The sequence below is a fragment of the Pinus tabuliformis genome, chromosome J (genome assembly GCF_031772625.1).
Source record: "Pinus tabuliformis cultivar Carrire ecotype Pingquan chromosome J, CPIR1, whole genome shotgun sequence".
Lineage (NCBI taxonomy): Eukaryota > Viridiplantae > Streptophyta > Pinopsida > Pinales > Pinaceae > Pinus > Pinus tabuliformis.
The window spans coordinates 936,964,845-936,992,124 of record NC_142295.1 but is presented as its reverse complement, the minus strand read 5'-3'; the positions used below and the strand labels follow the sequence as shown (position 1 = coordinate 936,992,124).

The 27,280-nt window shown below is 33.0% G+C and overlaps 1 protein-coding gene across 1 annotated transcript; it reads left to right on the top strand.

Moving 5' to 3' along the window:
- Window positions 1–6,394: 6,394 nt before the first annotated feature.
- On the top strand, window positions 6,395–7,791 carry LOC149229855 (transcription factor bHLH36-like). Its single transcript, XM_089375926.1, has 3 exons — window positions 6,395–6,883; window positions 7,008–7,367; window positions 7,517–7,791. Exons 1-3 carry the CDS (start codon window positions 6,494–6,496, stop codon window positions 7,622–7,624), a joined length of 858 nt encoding a protein of 285 aa, XP_089232052.1. The 5' UTR covers window positions 6,395–6,493; the 3' UTR covers window positions 7,625–7,791.
- Window positions 7,792–27,280: the final 19,489 nt, after the last annotated feature.

Here is a 27,280-nt window from a genome sequence, read left to right as displayed (position 1 = left end):
AAGTAGTGGCCTAGATATAAAGGAAGTCAAATTTTTTGGTATAATGGGAATGCTACGGGTAGATAGAGTTGTAAATCATCAATTAGTATTGGCCACTTTTTTGATATATTGGTTGCATCCGGCATACTTTAAATATTTTTGTTAAAAGAAAATATTATAATGTAAAGGTATATAATAAAGTAGAAGAAAATTCTAAATTAAATAAGTTATTAAAAATATATAAAGGTGAAATATATTAAATATATACACTCTAATCACTATTATCTATAATTTTTAATAATATACATTAAAATAAAAAATATTTATGTCACAAATAAAAAAAAAAAAATTAAAATTAAAATAAAATAATTAAAAAATGGATTTGTATTGAACCATTATGTCAAATTTTTATTTTATTTTTTTGTCAAGTTGAGGTTTGAGGAGTTGCGACGCATGGGCATCTAAATAGTGAAAGTCACCTAGGGATTGCACCCGGCCTAGGTCACACCAACCCTAAGATGACTGTATTTTTTGGCATGTCTCTTTCCCCTAGCAGAAGGCACAACCACCCCCATGAAGTTTGATGAGTCGCGACCGAGGGGCATCTAAGTAGTGAAAGTCATCTTGGGATCGCACCCAACCTAGATCACACCAACCCTAAGATGACTGTATTTTTTGGCATGTCTCCTTCCCCTAGCATAAGGCACAACCACCTCCGTGAAGTTTGATCTTGGGTCGCCTAGCTGATGAGGCCCATCCTCAGCCGGTGTTAGTTAGACTTGAGAATGTCAAATCCACAATTATATAAAGAAAAAGTGAAAAATAATTTAAATTTGTTAAGTAATATTGAACTTCATGAAATAATTTAAATGATTATTATATAATTTCATTAATTTTAAGAAAAGGGGAAATATTATTTGAGTTTATTAAGTGATAATTAATTTGAAGAAGTAATTTAAATACTTTTATTGATAGATATGATTATGTTGGAATAGGCTTTCAAAATTTTAATTTAATTATCAATAATTATTAAATGGATGGTAAAAATGTCACCTCCATAAAATATTCTAGAATATTCCAAATAGTATACATAAAGTAAATGTTAAGATTTATCTTCAAAGTAGTTATTCTGTTTTTTCTTCATTTTAATTAAATTAATTAATTCAAAATAATATCATATGAGTAAGTGCCATATAAAGTGAGTTATGATTTTTTGCACATGCTGTATTGATAAACCATGATATCCGCCCATGGTGTTGTAACAAATCTTACATACAAATTAGAAATCTCCATGATAAAGTGGGCATAAATCTCCATGGTTAGAATCTTGTTCCATGTTTATATATATAATAATAATAATAATAATAATAATAATAATAATTGTTTTTATGGTTTGTAAAATTTTAGTAATGTACATGGATGTTGTATTAAGAGTCATGATGTTTATTATGATTGATGATTATCCATATTTATTATCCATTTAATTTATATAGTTGTACTAGCTATGATATATAAGTGATAGACACAAATGAGTTTCTTTAATTTTAAAATGTAAACTCTCATCATTATTATTTTTATAATTTTAATAAGAAAATTTAAATATAATAATTTAAAAAAGGTTTATATTATAGATTTAGAAAATGAAATAATACCCCCACGATGGGTGCTTTAGCACAACGTTTGTCAATGTCATGAAAGGGATAAGTGGAGGAAAATGCCACTTGGCCCATCATTCAAACTCCTTTCACACTTTGTTAAATTCTCCTATGATCAATGCAGTAACTCGACCTTGGTCGTCATACAAAAGACCTTGTTCGGCTTGTTAGTTGATAATTGCTTTGGATCATTGCCTAGAGAGGTTAATCTCGCCTATGGATGAAAGTGGCGTCATGGATAACCAACGTCCTTCCTTAAACTCATTTCTATTTTTTTCACATCGTCCTGTAAGACAATCATCGACATTAGTTATGTCTTTTGCCTTCATCTTGTCTATGCAAGACTGCCATGCCTTCCATGCTAATAGTCTCTTCCAACTCTTTGGTTTGACTATTTCTTGGCTTATTCTAGTCTTCTGAATGGTGGAGGGCCAACATCACAAAATATCTAGTGATTGTGCTAGAAATTAAATAAAAAATCAATGTCACACATAAAATATTGCATAAAAAAGAAATACATAAAAGCATAAAACAAGAGAGACACATATATACGTGGTGCAAATAATTTGGGCTATGTCCCTGGAGAAACAACCAGTCCTTCATTTATATTTTCCAGCAAACTAAAGGGATACAACCTACAACAAATTTGTTGTAACTTCCTCTTCACTCTCACATAATCTCCTCCATTTTCTCACACAAAATAATACACAACCACAATACAATTCCTTTACATAAATCGAGCGTTTCCTTCTAGGGAAAATATACCTAAATTAACATAACCTCAACCATCATATCTTATGCCAAATGACCGAACTATATTGACTACGATATTACAATATTTTACAAGGAATTTTTTTATCTCAAGTTTACTTTTGGAGGCGATTCCCCTGAACCCTCACCCAGGGGGGGCAGGGTTGGCTCCAAAGAGTCGCTTCCCTCCAGTGGACCCCCATAGCGACACTAGTCAGGGGGAAAGCCTTCCCACACCCCTGTCAGGGACTATGATCCAAACACAGTTGAAATAGGACCACTGAATCAAGAAGATAATCAGTCTCCACAACCAAGAGGTTGACCACCTTCAACCTCCCTTGTTGACATGGTGGATTTGGAGTCTTAATTGGCCTCCTAGGTTTACCTTCTTGTTCTGAATTTCATGAAGGATTCTTTGCTTCCTCTCAATTCACAGGCAACATTGATTCAATATAAGGCTCAACATAAATCAATGGCTGGTCTCCAATGGCTACATTCCTCAAATTTGGACCTTGACTCCATATCAATGATCAAAGTCCCAGGGGTCGTCAAGATTCACTAGAGTCTTCTCTATCCTCTACTTATTGGAGTTTTCATAGTGATTGCAAGCTTAGGGTGGTGGTCAATGGCTTCAACTCTGGTCAGAGGGAAATTGCAGCTCATTATTCATGGTTCGGGGCGCCTTCCTGGCTCATGGTTAGTGTTTCATGGTTCGTGGCTCCTTCATGGGTATATACAATTTGTTGGAAGAATAAAGATAGTGTGTGGTTCATCAGCCTTAGTTGCTCAGACTCTGCCATTATAGTTGTTTGGTATGATAAATCTTCAATGACCTGGTGCATACAACTTCGAGGTTCCAAAATGGTCTTATTTCCTGTCTTAATTTATAATGGGTAGTGTTTTTTTGTTTTGGTTCGATATAGATAACTCTATAGAACAAAGCCGATATTCCTATAAACTCTTGAAGCTTAGTGTGCGATCAAAGTCTTTTTCTTTTTTTGTGTGTTGAACTTATCAAGTGAGACATATGTAATCTTAAGCTACTTAATCTATACTACTATGATGGTTTCCCTGGTGTAGGCCACTAGTACAACCATTTTTTTAATACTCTCTTTCAGTATTAAAATGTCAAAATTTATATTAAAAAAAATGATATAATTAAAAAAATGAAATTTAATTTAATTACTATCTCAACTCAACTATATTATATTAAAGAAAAGAATACAAATAATTTGAATGTATTATTTTATGGCTAAATAATTGCTCTCCAACCAAGTCTGGAAGAGATATTGTAAGGTTAGATAACAATAAAAATAAACATAAAATACAATTAAAAAAATAAATAAAATATGAAAATAAAATTAATAATTATTTATAAAAATGGAATTAACAATACCATAGTTTTCCCATGATATTCTCAATGCATGGATTTTCCCATGGTATTCTCTAAACTAGGTTTTTATTAAGAATGCGAAATATGATTATTTTAAACATATTATAGAGTTAGTTCCTAATTTGTTTAACATTTTGACTTGGTCAAATTACACAAAAAAATAAAATAAAATAAACAATTTTGACAATCCACAGTTTCCCCACCCATGGTATTCTTAGCCCATTGTTTTTCCCATGGTATTATTCTCTAATGTAGCCTATTTAAATGAGTTCATTGCAAAGGATAAGAGAGATGACTAACCAGTGACTTTGGATTCCTACGAAAGAGGGTTACTCATTGATAGAAGACTCAACTATGAATCAAACTTGTAAGGTGTCCTTTCCTCACAAAATAATATGATTGATATGACATTGAATTTTAATCTATTTATCAAATAAGTGTAGGATGTCCCTTTCCTTACAAAATGATATGATTGATGTGATGTTAAATTTTAATTTATTTATCAAATAAGTGCTAATTAAATTTTGTATTTAAAAATTATATAAACAAATCAATCAATTAAATAGTAACCAAACTTCATCATTAAGTAGAATATTTAAAAATTAACAAAGAAGAAATCTCGAGTAACATATTGAGCTTCACATATCAAGTAAATAAAACAATTTTAATTGGTAAAATTATATTTAAAAAATTAATAATTAAACTAGCCTATATCTATCTTAACTCGGTATCTACCAAGCACAAGCATGGAGAGGGATCAAATCTTTTTTTACGCTAAAGGAGGTTTTCTCTTCCCCATATTTTATATTTGGTAGATCCGGAGTTAAGCACAAGCATGGAGAGGGATCAAATCTTTTTTTACTCTAAAGGAGGTTTTCTCTTCCCCATATTTTATATTTGGTAGATCCGGAGTTAAGATGGAGCATACTGATTTAAATAATTATTGCATCCAGACGCACATATGACGATGATAAAGGAGATTTTCTATTTGGGATATTTGATATTTGGTAGATCCAGAGTTATTGCATCAATAGGCAAGTTATTGCATCTAGAGACACATATGAGGACCATGTGTCATTCTGTTCGTGCTCAACATGGATTTGATACACATCTATTTTAAAATAAAAATAAAATAAACTTTAAATTAAAAAATGTGGACTATAATAAAAAATATAAAAATGAACATACATATTTGGTTGATATTATAAAATATCAATAATTCCATTCTCGCTATACCTAGTATAGTCCCTTTGTTCATATTACAAGCTAGTCTAAAAACCATATGTTAAGTAATATAGTTTTATATTAATTTTAGAAAAAAATAAAGTAATTAAAAATAAAAAGAAATCTTGTGTTCTCACTTTTGACTGTGTAAAGAACATGTATAATTTTTCATACTTTTTATAAATATTTTAATATATGATTTAGATAAATTCTTTGAATATGTAAATTAGTTAAATTATTTTAATATTCATATTAGTTAATTTATTTAAATATTAAGTAATATTGACATGTATTTAAAATATATTAATAACAAAAAAATCAATAAACAATGTGATTTATAAATAAAATATTTCAATATTACCTATATAGATACACTGAATTAACAAACATAAATTCTTACACTTTATAGTAGTCTTACTATTCTACTTTTTTCACATTTTCTCTATTTTCCATGTATAAATATAACAACAATATACATCCATCTAAATTACAAAACTAAACTAGTAAGTAGCCAGAAGAACCAAATCTCATAAGAGGCTAACCTTTTAAAAGTTTTTCACGAGAAAAAAAAAAAAATACTTAAATTCTACTTAAATAGATCTATATTGATTATATATTATGAGTGATTCACACAGATTCCGACTGATCTCATAAATCGAATGTTTTTTCTAAATTTGGAATACTTTTAGATTTTAAAAGGTTGAGAAAACACCTTAGAGCTATCGACTTAATTATTCGATTGGATTTGAAATAGGATAAGAACTATTCTCAGACCTGACAGAACAAAAGGTCGTTTGTCCGAGCATGGTTTAGATTACTCTTTGTACAATGTGAACAAGTGGAAGATTGAAAAATTGCAATGTGCACATGAAAATACCATTACTAACAAGATATGGATTATATTTGAGACGGCATCATGATCAAAGGATTCAATTTAATAATAATCTGGAATCGTTCTACGCACTAAAAACATGAAGCCCGGGGCCGTGCTCGACGCTGCCTTCGCGGCCACCTTGCGGCGATATTGGTCTGCACATCCCTCACTTTGACAGAGAAAGAAAAAACTATAATTTTTGATTGGACGTTTGTCCCCAATAATTTCCATATGGATTATAATATTTCTTGATTGGATGTTTGTCCCTAATAATTTCCCTATCGCTTATAATATTTATAATTGTCGTATCACATTGAGCTATCAGCCGTTTTTGATACAGTTGTATGGTAGGAGAATTTTCTCTAATGAACGTTGACATGTTTGTGTTCGCTTGGACAAAGATATCTCTCTGTCTGGTGTGAGATACCAACTTAGTTCTTTAGGTTTTATTGTGATCCTCGGTTGTTTGCGAGGATTTGATTGGCGATTTTGTTCTGAACTGATCGAACACTAATCTTCTTGCAGAGGATAGCAGACCCACTCGCAGGCCTGTAAATCGTTGGCTAGATTTTCTAGATTTTATTGATTTTCCAAATCAGGGCTCTTAGGATCTCAAAGATGAGCACTCCTTCTGGGTGGAATTCATCATTTTTCTCTTGTGACGATGTCACGAACAATTTTAATGTGGAAAGCATAGCGAATATTTCCAATTCATTTCCATCAATGCAAGATCCAGTTCGATGGAGTCATAATATTGATGATGATGCCCACATATTTAATTGCGATGATAGCTGCAATTCTGGAACTCTAGCTGGCCCTTCGAATCCTCCTGCAATACGCAGATTCTGCAATTCCAGTATTCCAACTGATGGTCAGTCTTGGACTAAATTACCAGGCCCCGTCCCTGCTGACAAAAGGGGTCACAAAATCACAGAAAAACAGCGTCGTAAAGAAATGAAAGCGCTCTTTTCAGCGCTCAGATCATTGCTACCAAATGAAAATCTTCTGGTATGCTTTTCTCTGCACAATATCTAGGGTTTTGAGACGTCGACAGTAACCTCTAGGGTTTTGAGACATCGTCAGTACCCTCTAGGGTTTTTATCAATGCATATTTGGATGTTGTGTTTTGCAGGGGAAACGTGCAGTGCCAGAACAAGTGCTGGAAGCTGTGAATTACGTTCGCCATCTGCAGCGAAAAGTCCAAGACCTCTCAGCCCAAAGAGAGAAAATGAGAGGCAACTATGATGCAAATGCAAAAGTTGCAACTAAGAAATTTGTTGATAAAATTCTGCCTTTCGGAAGGTTGGAGAGGGAATATCCTGCACTACAAATAAACTCTGTGAGTTCGGGTATTCAGATCTGTATGAACAGTTTGGGACATGAGATTGTGTACTCAGATATTCTGCTGGCGTTGGAAGGAGAAGGTCTTGAAGTTGTGAGTGCTTCTTCTTCCACCATTAACAACAAAGTTTATCATACCATACATACCAAGGTAATCTGCCTTGCCACACTGGCAACACTTTTCTTCCTAGTCTTCTGAGTTTATCTACCAGAAGCATATATATGTCTTGATCTATATGTCTGTCCTCTTTGGCCTAACATAGAAGCATGTATATCATTCTTTGTTTTCCTACCATGCAGCTGTTTGACTTGAATACTTTTAACGTCCGTACCCTCTACCATAAACTTCGGCAATTCATAAGGACTAACCAGACTCAGAATCAGGATCTACAAACCGCTGAAGCTTGAACCTAATCTTTTCTGCAACATATTACAGGTTTGGAAAGATTCCAGTATGTGTGTCCCATGAACTTAATAGGAAACTTGTCAGAAATGCTTCGGCGACCAACTGAATTAGTGATTTGTTAGAAATGCACATGAAGTGAAGTAGGTAGTTTACGTGGATCGAACTTGAAGATAAGGATTACATTTTAATTAGTGATTTGTTAGAAATGCACATGAAGTGAAGTGATAGAATATATTAGGTAGTTTACGTGGATCGAACTTGAAGATAAGGAATACATTTTAATTTGAAGACGAGTTAATTTTTTTTACTACCGTGATTAAATTTGAAGGTAGGGATTATATCTTAGTTTTACCCTATTCACAATTGAAAAATTAAAATAAATTATAAAATACTTAACTTACGATTACAATTTATTTTGAAGCTTTTTAATAAGGACAAGTAAGAACTTAAATAGATTATTAAATTATATAAAATATCTTATATATCGTATATATCATACCTTTTACTGTGTTGCGTAGACTTTAAATGAATAATTTAATGTAAATACCAAAAGTTCAAGTATATCACCAAAATTTCAAGTATATCATGACACTAATTTAATAATATTACATTTTATGTAGGATTTTCATGGACCATTACTCTAGTAGGTTGGGGTTTGATAGGACCATGTATTTTAATGTGGCTTAATTAGTTTAATTATTCATATTTTTGTGTGGGGAAGGAAATCAAAATAGAATATTATTTTGGTTTAAATGGTGAATAAGAAAATAACAATTATTTAAAACTTTTAATAACATATTTTTGCAAAAGAAAAACATAATTTTCATGAATTTTTAGCTATATGAATTATAAGTTTAATAACGGATGAACATGCAGTTATTATGTAAAAAACCATATATAATTATTTTTTGTGTTTAAATTGAATGTTACATCTTTTTTTAAGTAATCAAACCTCTAAAGAATTAACTCTAATAGCTAGTATTTAATATAGAGAAAAAATAAGACATATAGGCACTATTCATAAATCCAAGCAAGCCAAACAAGTAATACATACAAGAAAGAGAAGTAATTGGTAAATACAAGCTAGTAAAAATCTACATGTATCCAAGCATCTAAAGGATGGGTACCTCATTTCAATGGAATTATTTTTCTATGTGAAATAAAATGATTTAGCACATCCAAAACTTTGGATATTCATCGTCCACTACTAAAATGTAATTTCAATAAATAGGTGAGGCATATATTAACTCCATAAACAAATAACATTTCTTTTCTTTAACTAAAATTTCCATTTTTTTTTAAATTATCATGGTATATAGAAAAATGACCAATAAAAATAAAAACCATAGGATGAAAAACAAACTATATAATTAAAAGTTTACCATTCAATAAAAAAAATTAGCAACAATTTTCATTTTAAATTTGAGAAATAGTTTCTTAATTTAAATTCTATTTAGAGGATAAATAACTCTATTCCTTACATGATGACCATTATGATGATGATGTGAAATTGTACTTAAACCTCCATAGATTAAATCTAGGTAGAAAACAATGAACAAAACTGAAAAGGAAAGAAGAAATAAAATTGATTGAGAAAATAATTAATAAATTATATTCTGGCACAAAGACAAATATATGACATAATACAATTCATACAATATATACTACATGGGTGAACCAATATAGTAGTGATTCTATTAATGAATCTAGGGATATGTGAACATGTACCAAAGGAAAGTGACACCTAGTCCTAGTTAACTAGCCATGAAGTCATTAACTAATTGTGTCATGCAAGTGGAGATTAGTAGAACCCATGCATAGAGTTGTGGAGTGCACTCTTGGTGATAATAACAAGGTTTACATGCATGAATTCACTCACTATTCTAACTTACATACAATTAAGTGTATTTTATCTCTAACACCCCCTTCAACACTATTGGAGAGAATAGAATGAATGGGCCTTGAAAAGAAGCAATATAAGGTAATTAAATCAAAATGCATCTAAGTAACATAGAAAAATTGAAAGAAGGGGAAAAGAGAAAAAATCACTTGGGAAAAAAATCCTCCTTCAAAATACAATGCTAAAAACTGTATACTATTCATGGGTAGTTGTGTCCTTCACCATAAGGTAGTTTTCTAGATAGTGAAACTTCTTCTCAATGAAATTATTCCTAAATATGTTTCCAGTCTATTTAGAGTTATGATATTACTATAAGTCAATGACCCCATCATCTATTCGATGTGTTTTTGTCACTACTAATGCACTCTATCTTTACAAAACATTATTTACTTTGATTGTTGCACAAAATGATAATCAAATGATGAAATATGACACCAATCTCAATGAGGAATTTTTGAAACCAAATGGTACAAATGGAAATGCTGATTACATCTCTTTAATCGGTCTCCACTAACGATAAAACAATCATGGATTACCTTTTGTTGTACCAATAAATGAGACCAAAACCCAAGCTAAGAGCATATCCTAAACTAGACTTACAATCAATGTTGTTTATAGCTAAATCTAAATTAGTGTGGTCAATGAGATCCAAACTAGATATTTCTACATAATGAATGCCATAGGTAATGGTTCCATGGAAACTATGGCTATTGCATATGAGAGATCTAAATGAGAGTGAGTTAGATAGAGAAGACTCCCCACAAGTTATTTGTACATGATGCAATCAAAAAATGGTATATCCTTTCTATCTTGAGTGTGCACCCTCGATAAAAAAATTGTACTTTTTGACTTGTATTCGGTCACGTGAAAGCATAATAAGATATCTCTCATACACTTGGACTAAGAAATTTTGATCATTAAATCATTCAAATTGATTTTAGTATAAGGAAGAAGTCTAGTGGACCCATATATCTTATGCAAAACCCATTACACAATGTTTTTCTTATTGAATTAATGGTTGAGGCTAAACTGTCTCTAATTAGTGGATCATCTACATAGAGCACTACGATCAATAGTGAGTCATATTGATATGAATTGGATCCTCAAACAATTTCATAATTGTTAAGATAACAAACTTCAAGAAATCTTATAGCTATCAGAAATAACCTCTGAATAATGATAATTTGTAGCTAGCACAGAGCAACGAGGACCTTCGGTCAAAGTGCATTGACTGTTTGCCCATGGAGACTGTGCATGACAAAAAAAAATGGCAGTTGGGAACCTCAAACCTAGAAACGGAGGCTATTTCTAATACGTGATTAACCCCTCGAGAAGGAAAAGCCCTGAGCGCTTGGTCATAAGGGAAACCAGAAAATCGTGGGAAAGCGCTAAAACTGATAGGCGGGTCCCTCGCTCAAAACCGGTGGAATATCGGAGGCATTTTCGGCAGTAAGTGGGTTTGGCCAGCGACCCAATGATTCCATGCACCAAGTGACACGTGCCCAGTGGGGAGAGAGAAAAACTACTTACATCGCAGACTAACAATCGAGAAACTCAACCACGCGATATAAGCGAAGACCGTAGGATCTGGGGGATCCAGATCAAATGGCAGAGGTTCAACCCGATGGATGACCAGACCCGAGGGAGAAATAAGCTACGATGCATAAAGATTTGAAGTCCGATCTGACCGATGAGTTGACAGAAGGATCCGTTTTGTAGGAAATAACGAAAAAACGACTATTCAGGAAGAACTGACACTCAGTTCGCAAGAAGACAGGTGGCCACCTCTCTGCAAAGCGTTTACGCAGAAACGATGATGTAGGGCAAAGTAGTCCCAACGGACAGAGGCAGGCGATTCAGAGAGCCAGGAAGACAAAGAGAACAGTTGAAGAAACGAACTAGCTTTAAAGCCACGAGTTGACAGAGACAAGACAGAGAGGGAGACAGTGAGGCAGAGAAGCGGTGAAGAAGCTGAAGGCCGAGAGACACAGAAGGAAAGGAAAAATTACAGAGAATAGAGAATCCGAGCTAACCATCAGAGTAAGGGCAGCATCGAACAGACAGAGACCAATTGAGGTCAAAATTTAGTAAGGGGAGTCTGTGAACTCTAAGGACTTGGGAATTCCAAGTGCCATCCTACTGATCATCCTCTATTAAGTGAGACTCATATTGAGCTCCTTATTGTAAGACTCTGCTTTGAAAACATAATAAAAAGGCCACCACTAAAAGCTGGACCAGGAGACGTAGCCCAGGAGGATTGGGTGAACTCCTTATGAAATTTTGTTGTGTTTTTGTTTTGCTTACTGTGATCTCTTGCTATTTCAAGTGTCTATGTATTTTTCAATCTTATCGATTCGTTGCCTAAGATAACATAGACACACACACCAGCACATGAGTCTGTAATACCTTCATTAATTTCCTGAGGTCACCTAGGGGTGACTTCAGATCAAGTGGTATCAGAGCCATAGGTTGTTAAGGTTAGACAAGCTTGTGGTGTATTTAGCTATTGAATGCTAACTAGATCAAAGCTCAAATTAGGAGAAGGAGAGTTGGTCGAAACTAATCGTGAAATTGAAAGAGTCTATCCTCATAAGACAATGTTGGAGGAAGGTTCTGTGGGGCCAGACCCTCAATTTGTAGATAGTTTCCTGGCCATAAGGTTCATGGTAGAGGAAATGTATAAGGACTTTAGAAAACATAAAGATGAAGATTCATCAGGCTCCCAACAAGATAAAGGAGAAGAAGAGTCTCTCCTCCATGACCACTCAAAAGGCAAAGGGAAAGAAGAAAAATTTCTCACACCTCCTAATAGCCCTGAACACAAAAAGAAGACATCTTTGATTAAACTAGATGTTATATTTGATTTACCAATATATGATGGAGAGTTGAATGCAGAAAATCTAGATAATTGGATTAGACAAATTGATGTTTATTGCAGAGTGCAGAGTATCGATTCAGACAAGAGTAAGATTCAGCTGGCCAGCCTACGCCTTGGAGGCACTGCCTTGGTTTGGTGGGAAGGTAGGACCCAAGCTGACATGAAGAGACATGGTAAGACTCTTTCTGTCTGGAGTGAATTTGTTTCTGCAATCAAAAATCAGTTCTATCCATTGGCCTACATGCAGCAAGCCATGATGAGCTAGCAAAATCTTTGACAATTGAAAGGGCAAAGTGTACAAGGTTACACCCAAGAATTTAGGAAGATAGCTTTGATTCTAGGAATCTCATTAGACTCAACTGAGACTCTATTGAATTACAACAGTGGTCTACATAGCTACATGAGGCACACTATCCTCATGTTCAATCCCACTAGTATAGATGAGGTATTTGTTCAAGCTACGCATCTAGAAGCTAGAGGAAAGAATGGGAACCCAGAAGTTGGGGGATCATCCCAACCCACTGCAAGCAAGAATAAGGAGAAAAGAAAACAGAAATGGAAAGCAAGGAAGGCCAACACTGCAAAGAAAAGAAAATCTTCATGCACTCACTGTAAGAAGGATGGGCATGATGATGAGCACTGTTGGATTCTGCATCTGGAGCTGAGACCTAAGAAGTTCGAGGGCAAGAAGAAGAATACTACTGCAGCTATTCAGAAAGATTTGGGGTCAGACTCAGGAGATGAAGCAACCATTATAGCCACAGGTATAAAAGGTAAGAATTCTGAAGAATCTACTAGTAATTCTGCACAATCTACTATTGATGGAGAAAATGAGAGAAAAAGACATGAGCTTTTCCATATTTGAGTTATTTCCAAACATCAAAAGATTGATACTTTGTTTGATAGTGGCTCACAATTAAATTGTAAAGAAGTTGGGATTACTGACTACACCTCACAAGAAACCATACCCATTAGGTTGGTTAAGTGATAAAGCACAACTACAAGTGACTAGACAATGCGAACTTAAGTTTTCTTTTGGGTCAGCATTTGTAGATGAGGTTGAGTTAGACATAATTCCTTTGGATATATGTAGAATTGTTTTAGGAAGTCCTTACTTGTATGACAGAAAAGCTATTTTCTATAGAGCTGAGAACAAGTATCTACTTGTTAAAGATGGAATTGAATACTTTGTAAGAGCTCATAAGCTCAAGAATAATTACACTCTCATAAACTCATGGCAGATGAAACGAATTATAAATTCATGAAAACAATTTTTACTGATGGTTGTAAAGGAAAAGAAACCTGATAAAACTAATGTATTTGAGGGTTGTGATGCTAAACAACAAGCTGATTTAGAAAAAATTGTTTCAGAGTATGATATCTTGTTTCAAGAACCTAAAGGTCTGCCACCCAAAAAGGAAATAGTGCATGATATTAATTTGCAGCAAGATGCTCCACTGCCTAACATTAGAATGTACAGGTTGTCCGCTTTAGAGAATGCAGAAATCAAGAAGCAGGTGCAGGAGTTGCTCGAGAAATGTTTCATCAGACCTAGAACATCACCATGTGGATCTCTAATCATTTTGGTGAGAAAGAAAGATGGCTCATGGAGAATGTGCATTGATTACCAAGCACTGAATAAGATAATAATAAAAAATCGTTATCCCCTTCCTCGCATAGATGATCTATTAGTTCAATTGAAAGAAGTTGTTTATTTTTCCAAGTTAGACTTGCATAGTGGATATCATCAGGTCAGAGTTGCAGAACAAGATGCATGGAAGACTGCTTTCAAAACAAAGCAGGGATTGTATGAGTGGCTGGGTATGCCTTTTGGCTTAACTAATGCTCCTACTACTTTCATGAGAGTAATGAATGATGTACTCGGACCTTTTCTTGATGATTTTTTTATTGTATATCTGGATGAAATTTTGATATTTAGCAAACATGGGAAGAACATTTAAAGCATGTTAAGCAGACACTAGATGTTTTGAAAAGAGAAAAACTTTATGTTAAACTCTCAAAATGTGAATTTGGCAAAACATCTTTGAATTATTTGGTACATATAGTAGGGTGGTGAATTGAAGATAGATCCCTCTAAGGTGGCAGTCATTGTAAACTGGCCTAAACCCAAATCTGCTACAGAAGTTAGGAGCTTCTTAGGAGCAGCAAAATCATGGAGAAAGTTCATTTCTAACTTTTCCTTAATTGCAGCTCCCTTACATGCTTTAACAAGATTGAACAAGGTGTTTCCGTGGGGAGGCAAACAGTAGAAAGCCTTTGACACCTTGAAAGAAAAGATTAGTACAACACCAGTACTAGCACTGCCAGATCTTCAAAGACCATTTGAGATCCAAATGGATGCCAGTGACTATGCCATGGGAGTAGTGTTGATACAGCACGGTAAACCCATATGTTATCATTTTGAGACATTTAATTTTGCAGTAGTTAACTATCCCACATACGATAAAGAATTGTATGCATTAGTACAAAGTGTGAATAAGTGGAAACATTACTTAATGGGCAAAGAAACAGTTATACATACTGATCATCAACCACTTCAATATCTACACTCCCAAACTAAGTTGCAACAATCAAGACACTATAGATGGATGGGTTTTCTACAACAGTTTCATTTAGTCATCAGATATAAAAAGGGCATACACAATAAAGTTGTAGATATGTTATCTAGACCCATTATAAATGCATCTACTATACTTAAGCATAATTCTGTCTTACATAAGAGATACATTGAAAAATATGCTCAAGATATAGACTTTCAAGATGTATATGCAACTTTAAGCCAAGGAAAACGAGTAGAAGAATTGGATTATCATATTAAGGACCAACTCCTATATCATTGTGGGAAGCTAAGCATTCCAAAAACTAAAAGAGTAAAGATAATTTGAGAAGCACACACTTCTCTAATATCAGGTCACTTTGGGGTAAGTAAAATAGTTGCACAATTGCAAATATTTTATTATTGGCTAAAAATGAACGAGATAGTTCTAGATATGTAAGAGGGTGTACTATGTGTGCTAAAAGAAAGTCTAACAATAGAAAACTAGGCTTGTACACTCCATCAGCAGTTCCTTCTCATCCTTGGGAAAGTGTTTCCATGGACTTTGTGGGAGGACTGACTAAATCTTGGAAAGGTCATGATTATCTGTATGTTGTTGTGGATAGGTTCAACAAAATGTGTATTTTGATACCTTGTAAAAAATAGATTACAGTTGAACAAACTGCAAAAATGTTCTTTCAATATGTATGGGTTCATTTTGGATTACCCACTTCCATTATATCTTATCGAGACACCCGATTTGTGGGAAAGTTTTGGTCAAGTATGTGGGAACTGATGGAAACCAAACTGAAGAAAAGCACAACTTTCCATCCACAAACCAATGGCCAGACAGAAGTAGTCAACAGGATAGTGATCAAGTTTCTTAGGGGATATTGCAGCAAGCATCCTAAGCTTTGGGATGAACATTTATGTTATGTGCATCATGCTTACAACCGAACCAAACATTCTTCCACATAGAGATCTCCTTTTGAGACTTGTTTTGGTTTCATACCAAGGTCTCCCTTGGATTTTGTCTTTGGTAAGGATACAACAGTTGAGGGACACGACGATGTGGAGAAGGCAACTAGGTTCATTGAACAAATCCAAGAGATCCATCATGGAGTACAGGAACAGCTGGAAAATAGCCAAGCTAAATACAAGGCAAGGCATGACAAGAATCAGATGGAGCATAGTTTCCAAATTGGTGATCAAGTCTGGCTGTATATTAGCAAGGACAGGATGCAAGGTGAAGGTAAAAAGTTGAAACCAATAAGGTATGGACCTTTCAGGATCCTTGAGAAAATTGGTGAGAATGCTTTTCGCCTTGATTTTCCAGCGTATATGCACATCTACTCAGTCATCAATGCAGACAGCTTGAGACTATTTGAACCTTCGTTAATTGAAGATCCTACAGAATAGAGTCAATTGCCTTCTATTGATGACCTGCTACCTGAATATCTTAATGAATTGCAGGAAGACACAGTTCTGGGCAGGAAGGTGAGAACGACGTGCAGGGGAGATGCTGAGTACCTCAGAATTGGGCTCAGGGGTTGAAAGCCAAGTAGTGCAAAATGGATAGAGATTGGACAAGTGAGAAAGTTGTATCCTCACTTAGTCAATGCTTGAAAACCAACTTTTGGTGGTCCAAAATCTTTTTCAGTGGGAAGGCTGTTATCCGAATTAGATCCTCAAACAATTTCATAATTGTTAAGAATGGATGACAAACTTCAAGAAATCTTATAGCTGTCAGAAATAACCTTTGAATAATGATAATTTGCAGCCAGCAAGGAGCAATGAGGACCTTTGGTCAAAGCGCGTTGACCGTTGGCCCATGGAGACTGTGCATGACGCAAAAAAAATGGTAGTTGGGAAGCTTAAACCCAGAAGCAGAGGCTGTTTCTGATACACGATTAGCGCAAAGCACTAACTGTGTATTGCTGGGCAAAACTGCTCGAGAAGGAAAAGCCCTGAGTGCTCGGTCACAAGGGAAACTAGAAAACTGTGGGAAAGTGCTAAAACCGACAGGCGAGTCCTGCACTCAAAACCGACAGAATATCGGAGGCATTTCGGGCGGTAAGTGGGTTTTGCCAGTGACCCAGTGATTCCATACACCGAGTGACACATGTCCGGCGGGGAGAGAGAAAAATTGCTTAGATCGCAGACTAACAATCGAGCAACTCAACTGCGTGATATAAGAGAAGACTGTAGGATCTGGGGGATCCAGATCAAACGGTAGAGGTTCAACCCGATGGATGACCAGACCTGAGGGAGAAATAAGCTACGACGCATAAAGATTTGAAGTCCGATTTGACTGATGAGTCGACAGAAGGATCCGTTTTTCAGGCATCTAGGAAATAATGAAAAAAATGACTATTCAGGAAGAACTGACACTCAGTTCGTAAGAAGACAGGTGGCCACCTCTTTGCAAAGCATTTACGTAGCAACGATGATACAGGGCAGAGGAGTCCCAATGGACAGAGGTAGGCGATTCAGAGAGTCGGGAAGAGGAAGCGAACAGTCGAAGAAACGAACTGGCTTTAAAGCCATGAGCTGATAGAGACAAGACAGAAAGAGTGATAATGAGGTAGAGAAGCGGTGAAGAAGCCAAAGGCCGAGAGGCACAAAAAGAAAGGCAAAATTGCAGAGAACAGAGAAGCTGAGCTGACCATTAAAGTAAGGGCAGCATCGAGCAGACAAAGACCAATTGAGGTCAAAATTTAGTAAGGGGAGTCTGTGAACTCTAAGGACTTAGAATTCCAAGTGCTGTCCTACTGATCATCCTCTGTTAAGTGAGACTTAGATTGAGATCCTTATTGTAAGACTCTGCTTTAAAAACATAATAAAATGGCCACCACTGAAAGCTGGACCAGGAGATGTAGCCCAGGAGGATTGGGTGAACTCCTTATTAAATTTTGTTGTGTTTTTGTTTTGCTTACTATGATCTCTTACTGTTTCAAGTGTTTGTGTATTTTGCAATCTTATCGATCCATTGCCTAAGATAACATAGACACACACACCAGCACATGAGTCTGTAATACCTTCACTAATTTCCTGAGATCACCTAGGGGTGATTTCAGATCACATATGTCCTTAGAATATAAACATTTGGATTCAATTTACATAAAATTAAATTTCTATAGAGTAAAAGTAAATCCATTTTGGCTTACCATTCTATAGATGCATTCTTGAGGCCATAGAGCGACTCCTTAAGTCAGAAAACTAAAGATGAATTCTTTATATATCCTTGTGGAAACTCCATGCAAATTTACTGTTGGATATCACCATGAGGAAATGCATTGTTCACATCCATGTGGTAAACCTCCCACCTTATTTCTTTTAAAATGGAAATAATTAATCAAATAGAATCCATTTTAGCCACTAGAGCAAATGTTTCATCATAATCAATGCCATGAAACTGCTAAAATCCTTTGGCCACAAACAATGCTTTTTATATGCTCACAAGTCCATTTTTTTCTTTCCTTGTCATAGAGAACCACTTTCATTTCACAAGCTTATTATTTGAAGGAATACGAACTCAGTCCCAAGTTTGTTTTTAAATGAGGGAGTTTTACTCTTCATCCATAGTTACTTCCAAGAAAGGACTCGTAGCTTCTGCTTAACTTTCAAGGTTAGATGTTAGAACCATATAACAATCCATGGGCATAACTGGTTCTGTAGCTATTAATGCATGAGTTTCTTCTTCAAAATGAGATTTCATGGTAAGATCACCAAAGATATCACTCATGGGGCGTCACTTTTGTGCCAAAAGTGGTCAGGAATTTGAATTTTCATGTGCTTGCCCATAATATTTTGTATCAAGTTCAAAACTTATATAGGAGATCTGATTTAAGTGACATGAGATGTCATATTTCATATGCACTATATGATGAAGAACACAAGTTTCTACAGGTTTTTCCTTACGTGAATGCATGTGATATTCTTCAAAGTAAACCTTCCTCATAATGAAGAGATTTTTTATTGAAGGATCTAGTGGTCTATATCCCTTCACACCATCTTGATATCCAATAAATATGAATTATTTTCTTTGAGGTTCCAAAGAATTCATACTTTCTATACGAATGTAATTCCATGCATGAGATCCAAAATGTTGAATTGTGTCACTTCTAGTTGCATGAGACTCCATGCTTCAAGAGGTGTTTTTCCTATAACATATTTTTGAAGAGATTGTTTTTATATGTATGAAGAATAGTTGATTGCTTCAACACACAATTTATAATGAAGCAAACTTGCATGAAACATGTAACTATCCATCTCTTTTAAGGATCTATTCTTCCTCTCAACTACCTATTTTGTTGCAGATTGTAAGGAACTGTGCTACAACTGTATTCCTATTTCATCACAAAAGTGTTGGAAATCCTTGTTAACATACTACATACCATAATTTATAAAGAGTATCTTGATCTTATTTCCATACTACTTCTTTGCATATTCTTTCAAAATCTTCAGATGCTCAAACACTTCAGGTTTGTGTTTAAGAAAGTACACTCATGTGTACCTTGTGCAATTGTCTATGAATTTGAGAACATATATGTTTTCGCTTATGGAAGGACCTTGAAATTTTCCCATAAGATCATTGTGAATGAGCTCCAAGGCAGAGAAGTCCCTCCATGCATGTCCCTTCCAAAAATGTTCTTGTGGATGCTTTCCAAGAGCACATCCTTCACAAAATTTGTTAGAAACTTCTATGAAGGGAAAGCTTTTCACCATCACCTGATTGCTAAGCTTTTGAATGTATCTAAAATTCAAGTTTTTAAACCCTTCATGCTAAATTATACTTTCATCATTTCCACGCATTAGTAGTAAAGTGAAATTTGATTGGGGAACAAATTTAGAAATGTATATAAATGAGACTTATGATTTACCTTACCGACCAAAAATTTGAAGTTATTCTGCTTTTCATATATGCTCATTGAATATAGGATGAATTCAAATATCCTTCTAGTTCCAGTATATGTCATTTGATACACAAAGAGAAGATTTAATGAAAGTTTTGGATTATGTAGGACATTCCCAAAATTGTGATCTCCAAGATTTACCCTCCCTTGTCTAGATGCCTCTACGAGAGAATCTATCTCCCATGAGAATTTGAGGACTATGATATGGTTTTAAATACGAAAGGGAATATTTTGTGGATGCCACGCAATGTGAAGCTCTAGAATCTATGATCCATGCATCAAGTGAAGAATGAATAGAAATTAATGTATGTACATTCCCTCTTGTTTTAGGTGCTCTTTATCCCTTCTTCTTCTTAGTATTGTCCAAAATACAATAACTAAGATTTCTTTGCCAATGATTTTGCACCATTAGATCATCTGTATTCTTCATGCATGATCTTTTTATATGGGAACCATGATTGTAATATTTGTATTTTTTCCCCTTTCCCACCCTTCTTTTCCTTTGAGTTCATACATTCATCTAGAGATGTGGGATTTCCTCCCTCTCTTCGATCTGGTTCCTTTTGCTTTCCTTTGCCTTTGGATTGTTTAATTGATTTCAGGTTGGCCTCACCTCTTTAATGCACAATGAGTTCATGGGATTTGGGACTTTTCATTATGTTAATCTTTATGAACTTATACTACTCATGTATTAAGGACTTAATAAAAGCATGAAGTGTGGGAATATTATTGGTTGCTCATATTGCAAGCCCATTGTGTGAAAAAATGAGACAAATATAACACACTCTAGACCTAATTTTTACAATATGGTAAGAATTAATTGGAGTAACTGGGGTAACAAGGGTTTGAACCTTGTGAAGAAATATTGAAAGTTTTTGAAAATGTTTGGATCTAATGAGTTGATCTCATTTTCAAGGTTGTGAACCACAAAGAGTGTCTCTAAATTGGTCCATACCTATTTTGGAGTGATGCATGGTTTGACATGAAACAATAATTTTGGAGTAATCGATAGATAAGCACAAAAAACTAAAGGCCCTGTCCACACAATTGAAATATTTGGAGTTTTCAACTATTGAATTTATTTAAATCTCCATTGCATGGTTATCTAGGACAAGCCTCTACTTCAAATCTAAAGTTCAATCTTTAGCTTCCATTTAATATATATATATATGGTGTGAGAATTGTGGAAGTTGGAAACTCCATTATGTCTATAATATTTACTACCTTCAAATAGATTGTTAATATTTTTCTTCCTAGCTCCTATGAGATTTGATACATGTGAAATTATAGTTGAATTTGTACAAATTAAGTCTAGCTAAAAAAAATGAACAAAACTTACAAAGAAAAAAAAAAAAAATTAATAAAAAAACAATTAACAAATTCTATTCATGTGTAAAAAGAAAATTATGATATAATACAATTCAATACAATATATTTTACCTAAGTAAATAATATAATTATATAATAAAGAGTATAATAGTAAATCTAAAAAAGGGCAAACATGCACTTAAAAAAAACTTACACCTAATCTTAATTAACTAACTATGCCATCGTCAATTAACACAAGTGAATATTAGTAAAACTCATATATATCCTTGTAAAATACCCCTGGGTGATAATAATGAGGCTTCCCTACATAATTCCACTCATTGGTTTAAATTAAATACAATTGTGTATGCTATCTCCCATAAACGACTTCATTTTAAACCTTGATAGCTTAAATATTTACTCCATAAAATTGTTTTCATAGAAATATCATGAATAATCAACGTTATTTGATATGTTTATAACATGGATGAGCAAAATTTTGTTTACGATTTCGGAAGTCCAGGTACTATAGAATGCATCAACATTGTAATTTGTGAAGAATTAAATTAGAATGGTGAAAACCACGGAGTTATGTAGATGTGAATAAATGAAAGAAATAAATAATCTTTTGTGAGAAGAATTTTATATATCTCTAAATTAATCGTATCATGTAAAACTTATAATTCAAAATTAATGTTAATTTAAATTTAAATCCTTAAAAGTACAATTTTGATTACTTGTCTGTGAATTAATTATATATATATAAAAGCTTTATAATGATTAAATTATTTCTATTTCTATTTATGTGTATAAATATTTTTAAATCAAAGTTTTAAGAGGTGATGATTAATGTTTAATAAGATTATAATTGGTTTATGGAATTTTAATAAAAGTAAGAGTTTATTTAGATTTCTATAGAGTTTTATATATGTGTTTCAAAAGAATTAAGAGAAGTATTTTAAAATTATCATAATTTCGTTAATTTAAGAGAATAGAAAAGTGGTTATATTAGTAAATATTTTGAAATTAAGTTCTAATTTGGATACACTCAAGGTACTCTAGGAGAAAGTTCCTTTAATTTTCAACCTTTTTAGTGTCTACATTAGAGTTGAACAACACCTTGTAGTATCTTAACATCCTTTTATTTTCTAGTTCTTCATTGCACCAAAAATTATCTTTAAATTTAGACATAATAATATTTTTAATATTATTGGTATCATATTGGATGAAATCTTCCTATATTACCCAATGATTTAACAAAAAAATTGTATCTTGATACCATCATTGCTTGAGTTTCTAGTCATTATGGCTAGTATTGGAAGCAATTTTGAGGAGCTAATTGTAATAAATGTTGCTTATCTTGTTCCTTTACATTGTTTACCTAACCATGGTTATGCACTCAATGGGGTAGAAATTTGAAATTATTAGGAGAACATGGTAGAGTGTATTTCATTTAATATTATAAATTATAAATTATAAAAATATTTTAGTTTTTCTATATCCTTCTCTTGCATTCTCTAGACACATTGCGTCCCTAGACTTCACATCGATATAATATAATAAGAGAGATAAGAGTATCAAATAACATTTTTTTATTATCGCACAATTAAAAAATATGTTGTTTTACACTTTTTTTAAGCTCATGATAATATTTCCATGCTCCATTTATCCTTTTTAAAATAATATAGTTCCAATTGAGGTTATGATGAATATTGATTCCAATATATTTGCATGAAGGAACATCCTCCAAACGATTAGTTTCGTATATGAAGACATCATAAGTTATCTTATAGGACTTGATTATCATAATATTTGTTTTGTCCATAGTGTTCATTATCATTCTCATAGTAGAGAAGACACCTTTAAGGATTCCTAGATGATTATAAACGTCATATAGATTTTGTGCCATAAGAACAATATAAACAACATAACGAAGGAGGATGATGACTATACCAGCAAGGACCAAGGTAGTATGACTAATTTCTTCCAATCAATATTCCAACTTATCAATATATATGCCAAAGAGTGTAAGAGACAAGGAACAAACTTGTTTGACACCTATATTATATTTAGGATCTTCTGATCACCCATCTATATTTCTATACTTTCCAATGACACTTTCATATAACTTTACTACAAAAATTCTTAGCTCTTAAAGAACACTCAAATCTATTGACCTATTCCAAAGGTTATTCTTTGACACTATGTTAAACGCTTTCTAAACATAATGAAAAAACAAAGATCAATTTTATTATGGTGCAAAACTACAGTAATGATCCTCAACATAATAAGATGATCCATAATGAAATGATATCCCCTAAAGCTATCTCACCCTTTAGTTATTTTTCCATCTCTTTCAACCATATGTTGATTTTTTTTTTTTAAATAATTCCATTGATCTTGTCTAAAATGAGGCTAGTCATAATGATCCTATAACTAAAGGGATTTCTTTTATCCCTACATTTAAATATAGGAACACTAATACTTTCATTGTATGTTTTAGGGAAGATTTTCTTAACAAATAAAGTAAGAATATTGTGTATATCATGGATGGGGAGAGATCCTCCAAATTTCAAGATTTTATCTTGATAACCTTAAATTTTCTTATATTTCCCTTTTCCAAGCCACTTATTCCCAAATTTCATGTCCTTTTTATAAAACACCTCATCATGTATAGAAAAATCTTGAAGGTTGTCTATAACATTTGGGTATTCATAAATACTTTAAATGTAGGAGTTGAGTTCCATTTCTTCAGGGAACCATACCATTTTCTTTATTTTTAATATTCACGATTTTCATGATAATCTCTTAGGATTAATATTTTATTAATGAAGAATATTATATTTCTATCTATTTAGATATTTCCTTTTTTCTATATTTTTTAATGAAGGGTTGATATTTTTACATATTATCCAATTTTAACAACTCATTGAAGAGACATTTAATGGATTTTTTTTGGTAAGTTTACATCAATTTTTATACCAAGGTTTATCTTTTCTATTTCTCTTTTTAAAAAACACCTTGATAGATACTTTATTAATAGATATTAAGAGGATTGTCATAGAATTATGATAGAGTTCATCAATATTGTTCTTATATAATATAATAGGAAATTTAATTTACTATTTAGGTACTTTAATAAAATTTTAAATTTACATTTGTCAAAAAGTAAGTGTCTTTTCTAATTAGAATTTTCATCAATGAATCTTTTGTGCATAAAAAAGATTATGGTTAAGGATAAAGATATATGATCAAAGTTAGGATCATGGTTGTTTAAAAATATCAATTTTAGTATTTGGTTGTATATGGGGATATAGAAATTTATGTAATTTATGGTATCGTTGGCCTACCCATGGATGCAAGTCATGTATCTATGATTTGGGCACATCATTATAGAATTATAAATTGTTAGATCTTGAGAGCTATAGAATATAATTAGCTTGGTACCACATAAATTGTCAATAAGGATTATGAAGTTTATTTTGTATTTTTAATGAAGAAAAGGTCATCATCTAGACATAAAGGATAAGAGTTGGAATAATTATTTAGAATGATTAATTGATTAGTTGTAGTTGTAGCATTGAAATCTCGTAGTAGGAGGATGTTATGTTCTATCATGTTGATACCTTTTCAAGTTCCAAACTTTTCATTTCATCATCTTTTCATTTAGTTGTGGAATTATCTTTCCTTTCCTTCCAATTTTTCTACCCCATATCCTCTACATTCATATCACTCCATCATTTCCCATAAATCTATAAAACGGCCATACACTTTTCCATACACTTTCCCAATACTTAATGATTTTACTTGAATTTCCTTTTGTTCCATGCAAAGAAACCTTGTAATAAGTTCCTACTCCCCATCCTACGACGAGTCATTTCTTCACATACTACATTGAAGGACCTCACAAACCTTATGTTATACTATTCTAGTCAAACACTTAGTTTATTTTCCATTGCTTATAATGCAGATAAATATGCATGATCTATTCCCCCCACATTTTCTATTATGCATGATGTATTTATTTTTGCACAATGCAAAGAAACCTTGTACTAAGTTCTTGCTCCCCATCCTACATTGAGTCATTTCTTCACATACTACATTGAAGGACCCAGAAACATTGTGTTATACCATGCTAGTCGAACACTTAGTTTAATTCCCATAGTTTTCAATGTATAGAAATATACATGATCTATTTTCCCCACATTTTCTATTCTTTCATTACCATAATTCTAAATTAATTTTCCCTGCATAACGCCTTCTTAAACACCATATATGTATTGGAATTGATCATCCATCCTACATTAGTTATCACATATCACTTTTCCACTATGCAACACATTAAAATTTCTATTATCATGGTGATTTATGATGCATTTATGATAACTTAATCCATGACATAAAATATTATTAGAAGGAAATTATGCTTATCTATTAAGATTTCATGTAATTCTGCTTCTTACATATGATGATTACTATTAGTGATTCACATGCATTCAACAACAAGTTGTACATGTTGAAAGGATGGTTTGTTAAGGGATATTCACTATTTTCTTTGTTTATTTAGTAAAATACCACACTTTTAATCAATAATCCTCACATATATCAATGTCTATTAAGAAAATGGAAATATTAAGGATATTGAATATAAATAAGAAATATTCCTTTTATGGATATACTATCCATTCAGTAGCTCACTAGAATGGAGGCTTTCATTGGTCTCCCTCTTATTGGTGATTGTTTAACCATTCTCTTAAGAAAAATGTTGCCAAAAAATTATGGATGATTGGTTTGTCCAAATCTAGTTGTATGCCAAAAGTATCTGATTTCAGAGAACTCATTTCATGGGGTAAAATAATGTTCCATGCAAAACATAAAATGATTTGATTTTTTACATATGGAATAAACCCTATTTTCTTAACTCCTACTAAATTTAAAAATGTGTTGCAACTCCTCACTCCATATAAATTCCTTAAGATTTCAAATATAGATTCATTCTTGGACTCTCATGGAAAAGTTAACATCCTCAATTACTTAATAGTTCAATCTATTTTTATGCTAGCTAATCTCACACATTGATATATGCTAATCGTTCAAGCCTTACTAGGATTTTTCTTGGATCTTCAACAAACTTGTTGGATAGTATACTACATCCTATATTTCTGGTTATGTTCTATATATTTTTCACTTATTTATTCATCTAAGAACATTTTTTTACTAAGGTGATATTATTTCCAATGAAATATCCTATTAACCTGTTAAATTGATTAAAAAATTATGTTCTTTATTACATCACATTTGGCTTTCACTTTGGTATACTACAATGGTGAAAGTGATAATAGATCTATACAAAATTGGTATCCTATATCATGTGGACATAAGGAACCATTTCATTTCTATCAAGTGCAATATGAGCTTGGCAAGGAATCTAGACATAAGTTTGTTGGAAAGCAACCTAAATGATTGACAAAGGAAACATTTAGTTCTCTTGAAAGATAAATAATTCACATATATGAAGAGAATTTTAATTGTATTAGTGTTCTTGCGTATCAACGAAAACTTTTTCTTCCTTCTAGTTTTATTTGTGATAGATATCTTGTATGAAATGCCTATATATAATACAAATCTTGGTTTTCTTTCTTTTATGAGAAAATTAAATTCCAATTTATCTCTTTTCAATTTCAATTTGCAAATATTTAAAACAAAAGTTCATCCCATTTATTTGAAACAACTAAGTTACTGAAGAATTTTGACTTAAAATAAGTTAAAGCTTGCAAAAGTTTCCATCGATAGGATATCATTTTTTCCCATTTTATTTCAATTGGTTATGTTTCTTGTTTTAATGAGAACACATGAAATTAATAAATAGGTTGATAATGATGAACCTAATTGTAGAAATATTATTCCAACGAAAAATAAACAATGTAATGATGATTTCAATAAAAACTTAGGTAAAATACACCTTCAAAGAAAACCAAGTTAATAAAGGAAAATCATCAATTTAAACATAGACACTGGTACTAGCCATGGTTGTTGGACCTTTTGCTGTTGCCCAATACCGGATGATTGACCAAGATGCGGAGTGATAGTACCTGTTTG

Bases quoted from the DNA above. Each gene is read 5' to 3' on its own strand.
- LOC149229855 (XM_089375926.1), top strand. From the start codon at position 6,494: ATGAGCACTCCTTCTGGGTGGAATTCATCATTTTTCTCTTGTGACGAT. The intron at 6,884-7,007 runs GTATGCTTTTCT...TGTGTTTTGCAG, and splicing joins TACCAAATGAAAATCTTCTG to GGGAAACGTGCAGTGCCAGA. The intron at 7,368-7,516 runs GTAATCTGCCTT...CCTACCATGCAG, and splicing joins ATCATACCATACATACCAAG to CTGTTTGACTTGAATACTTT.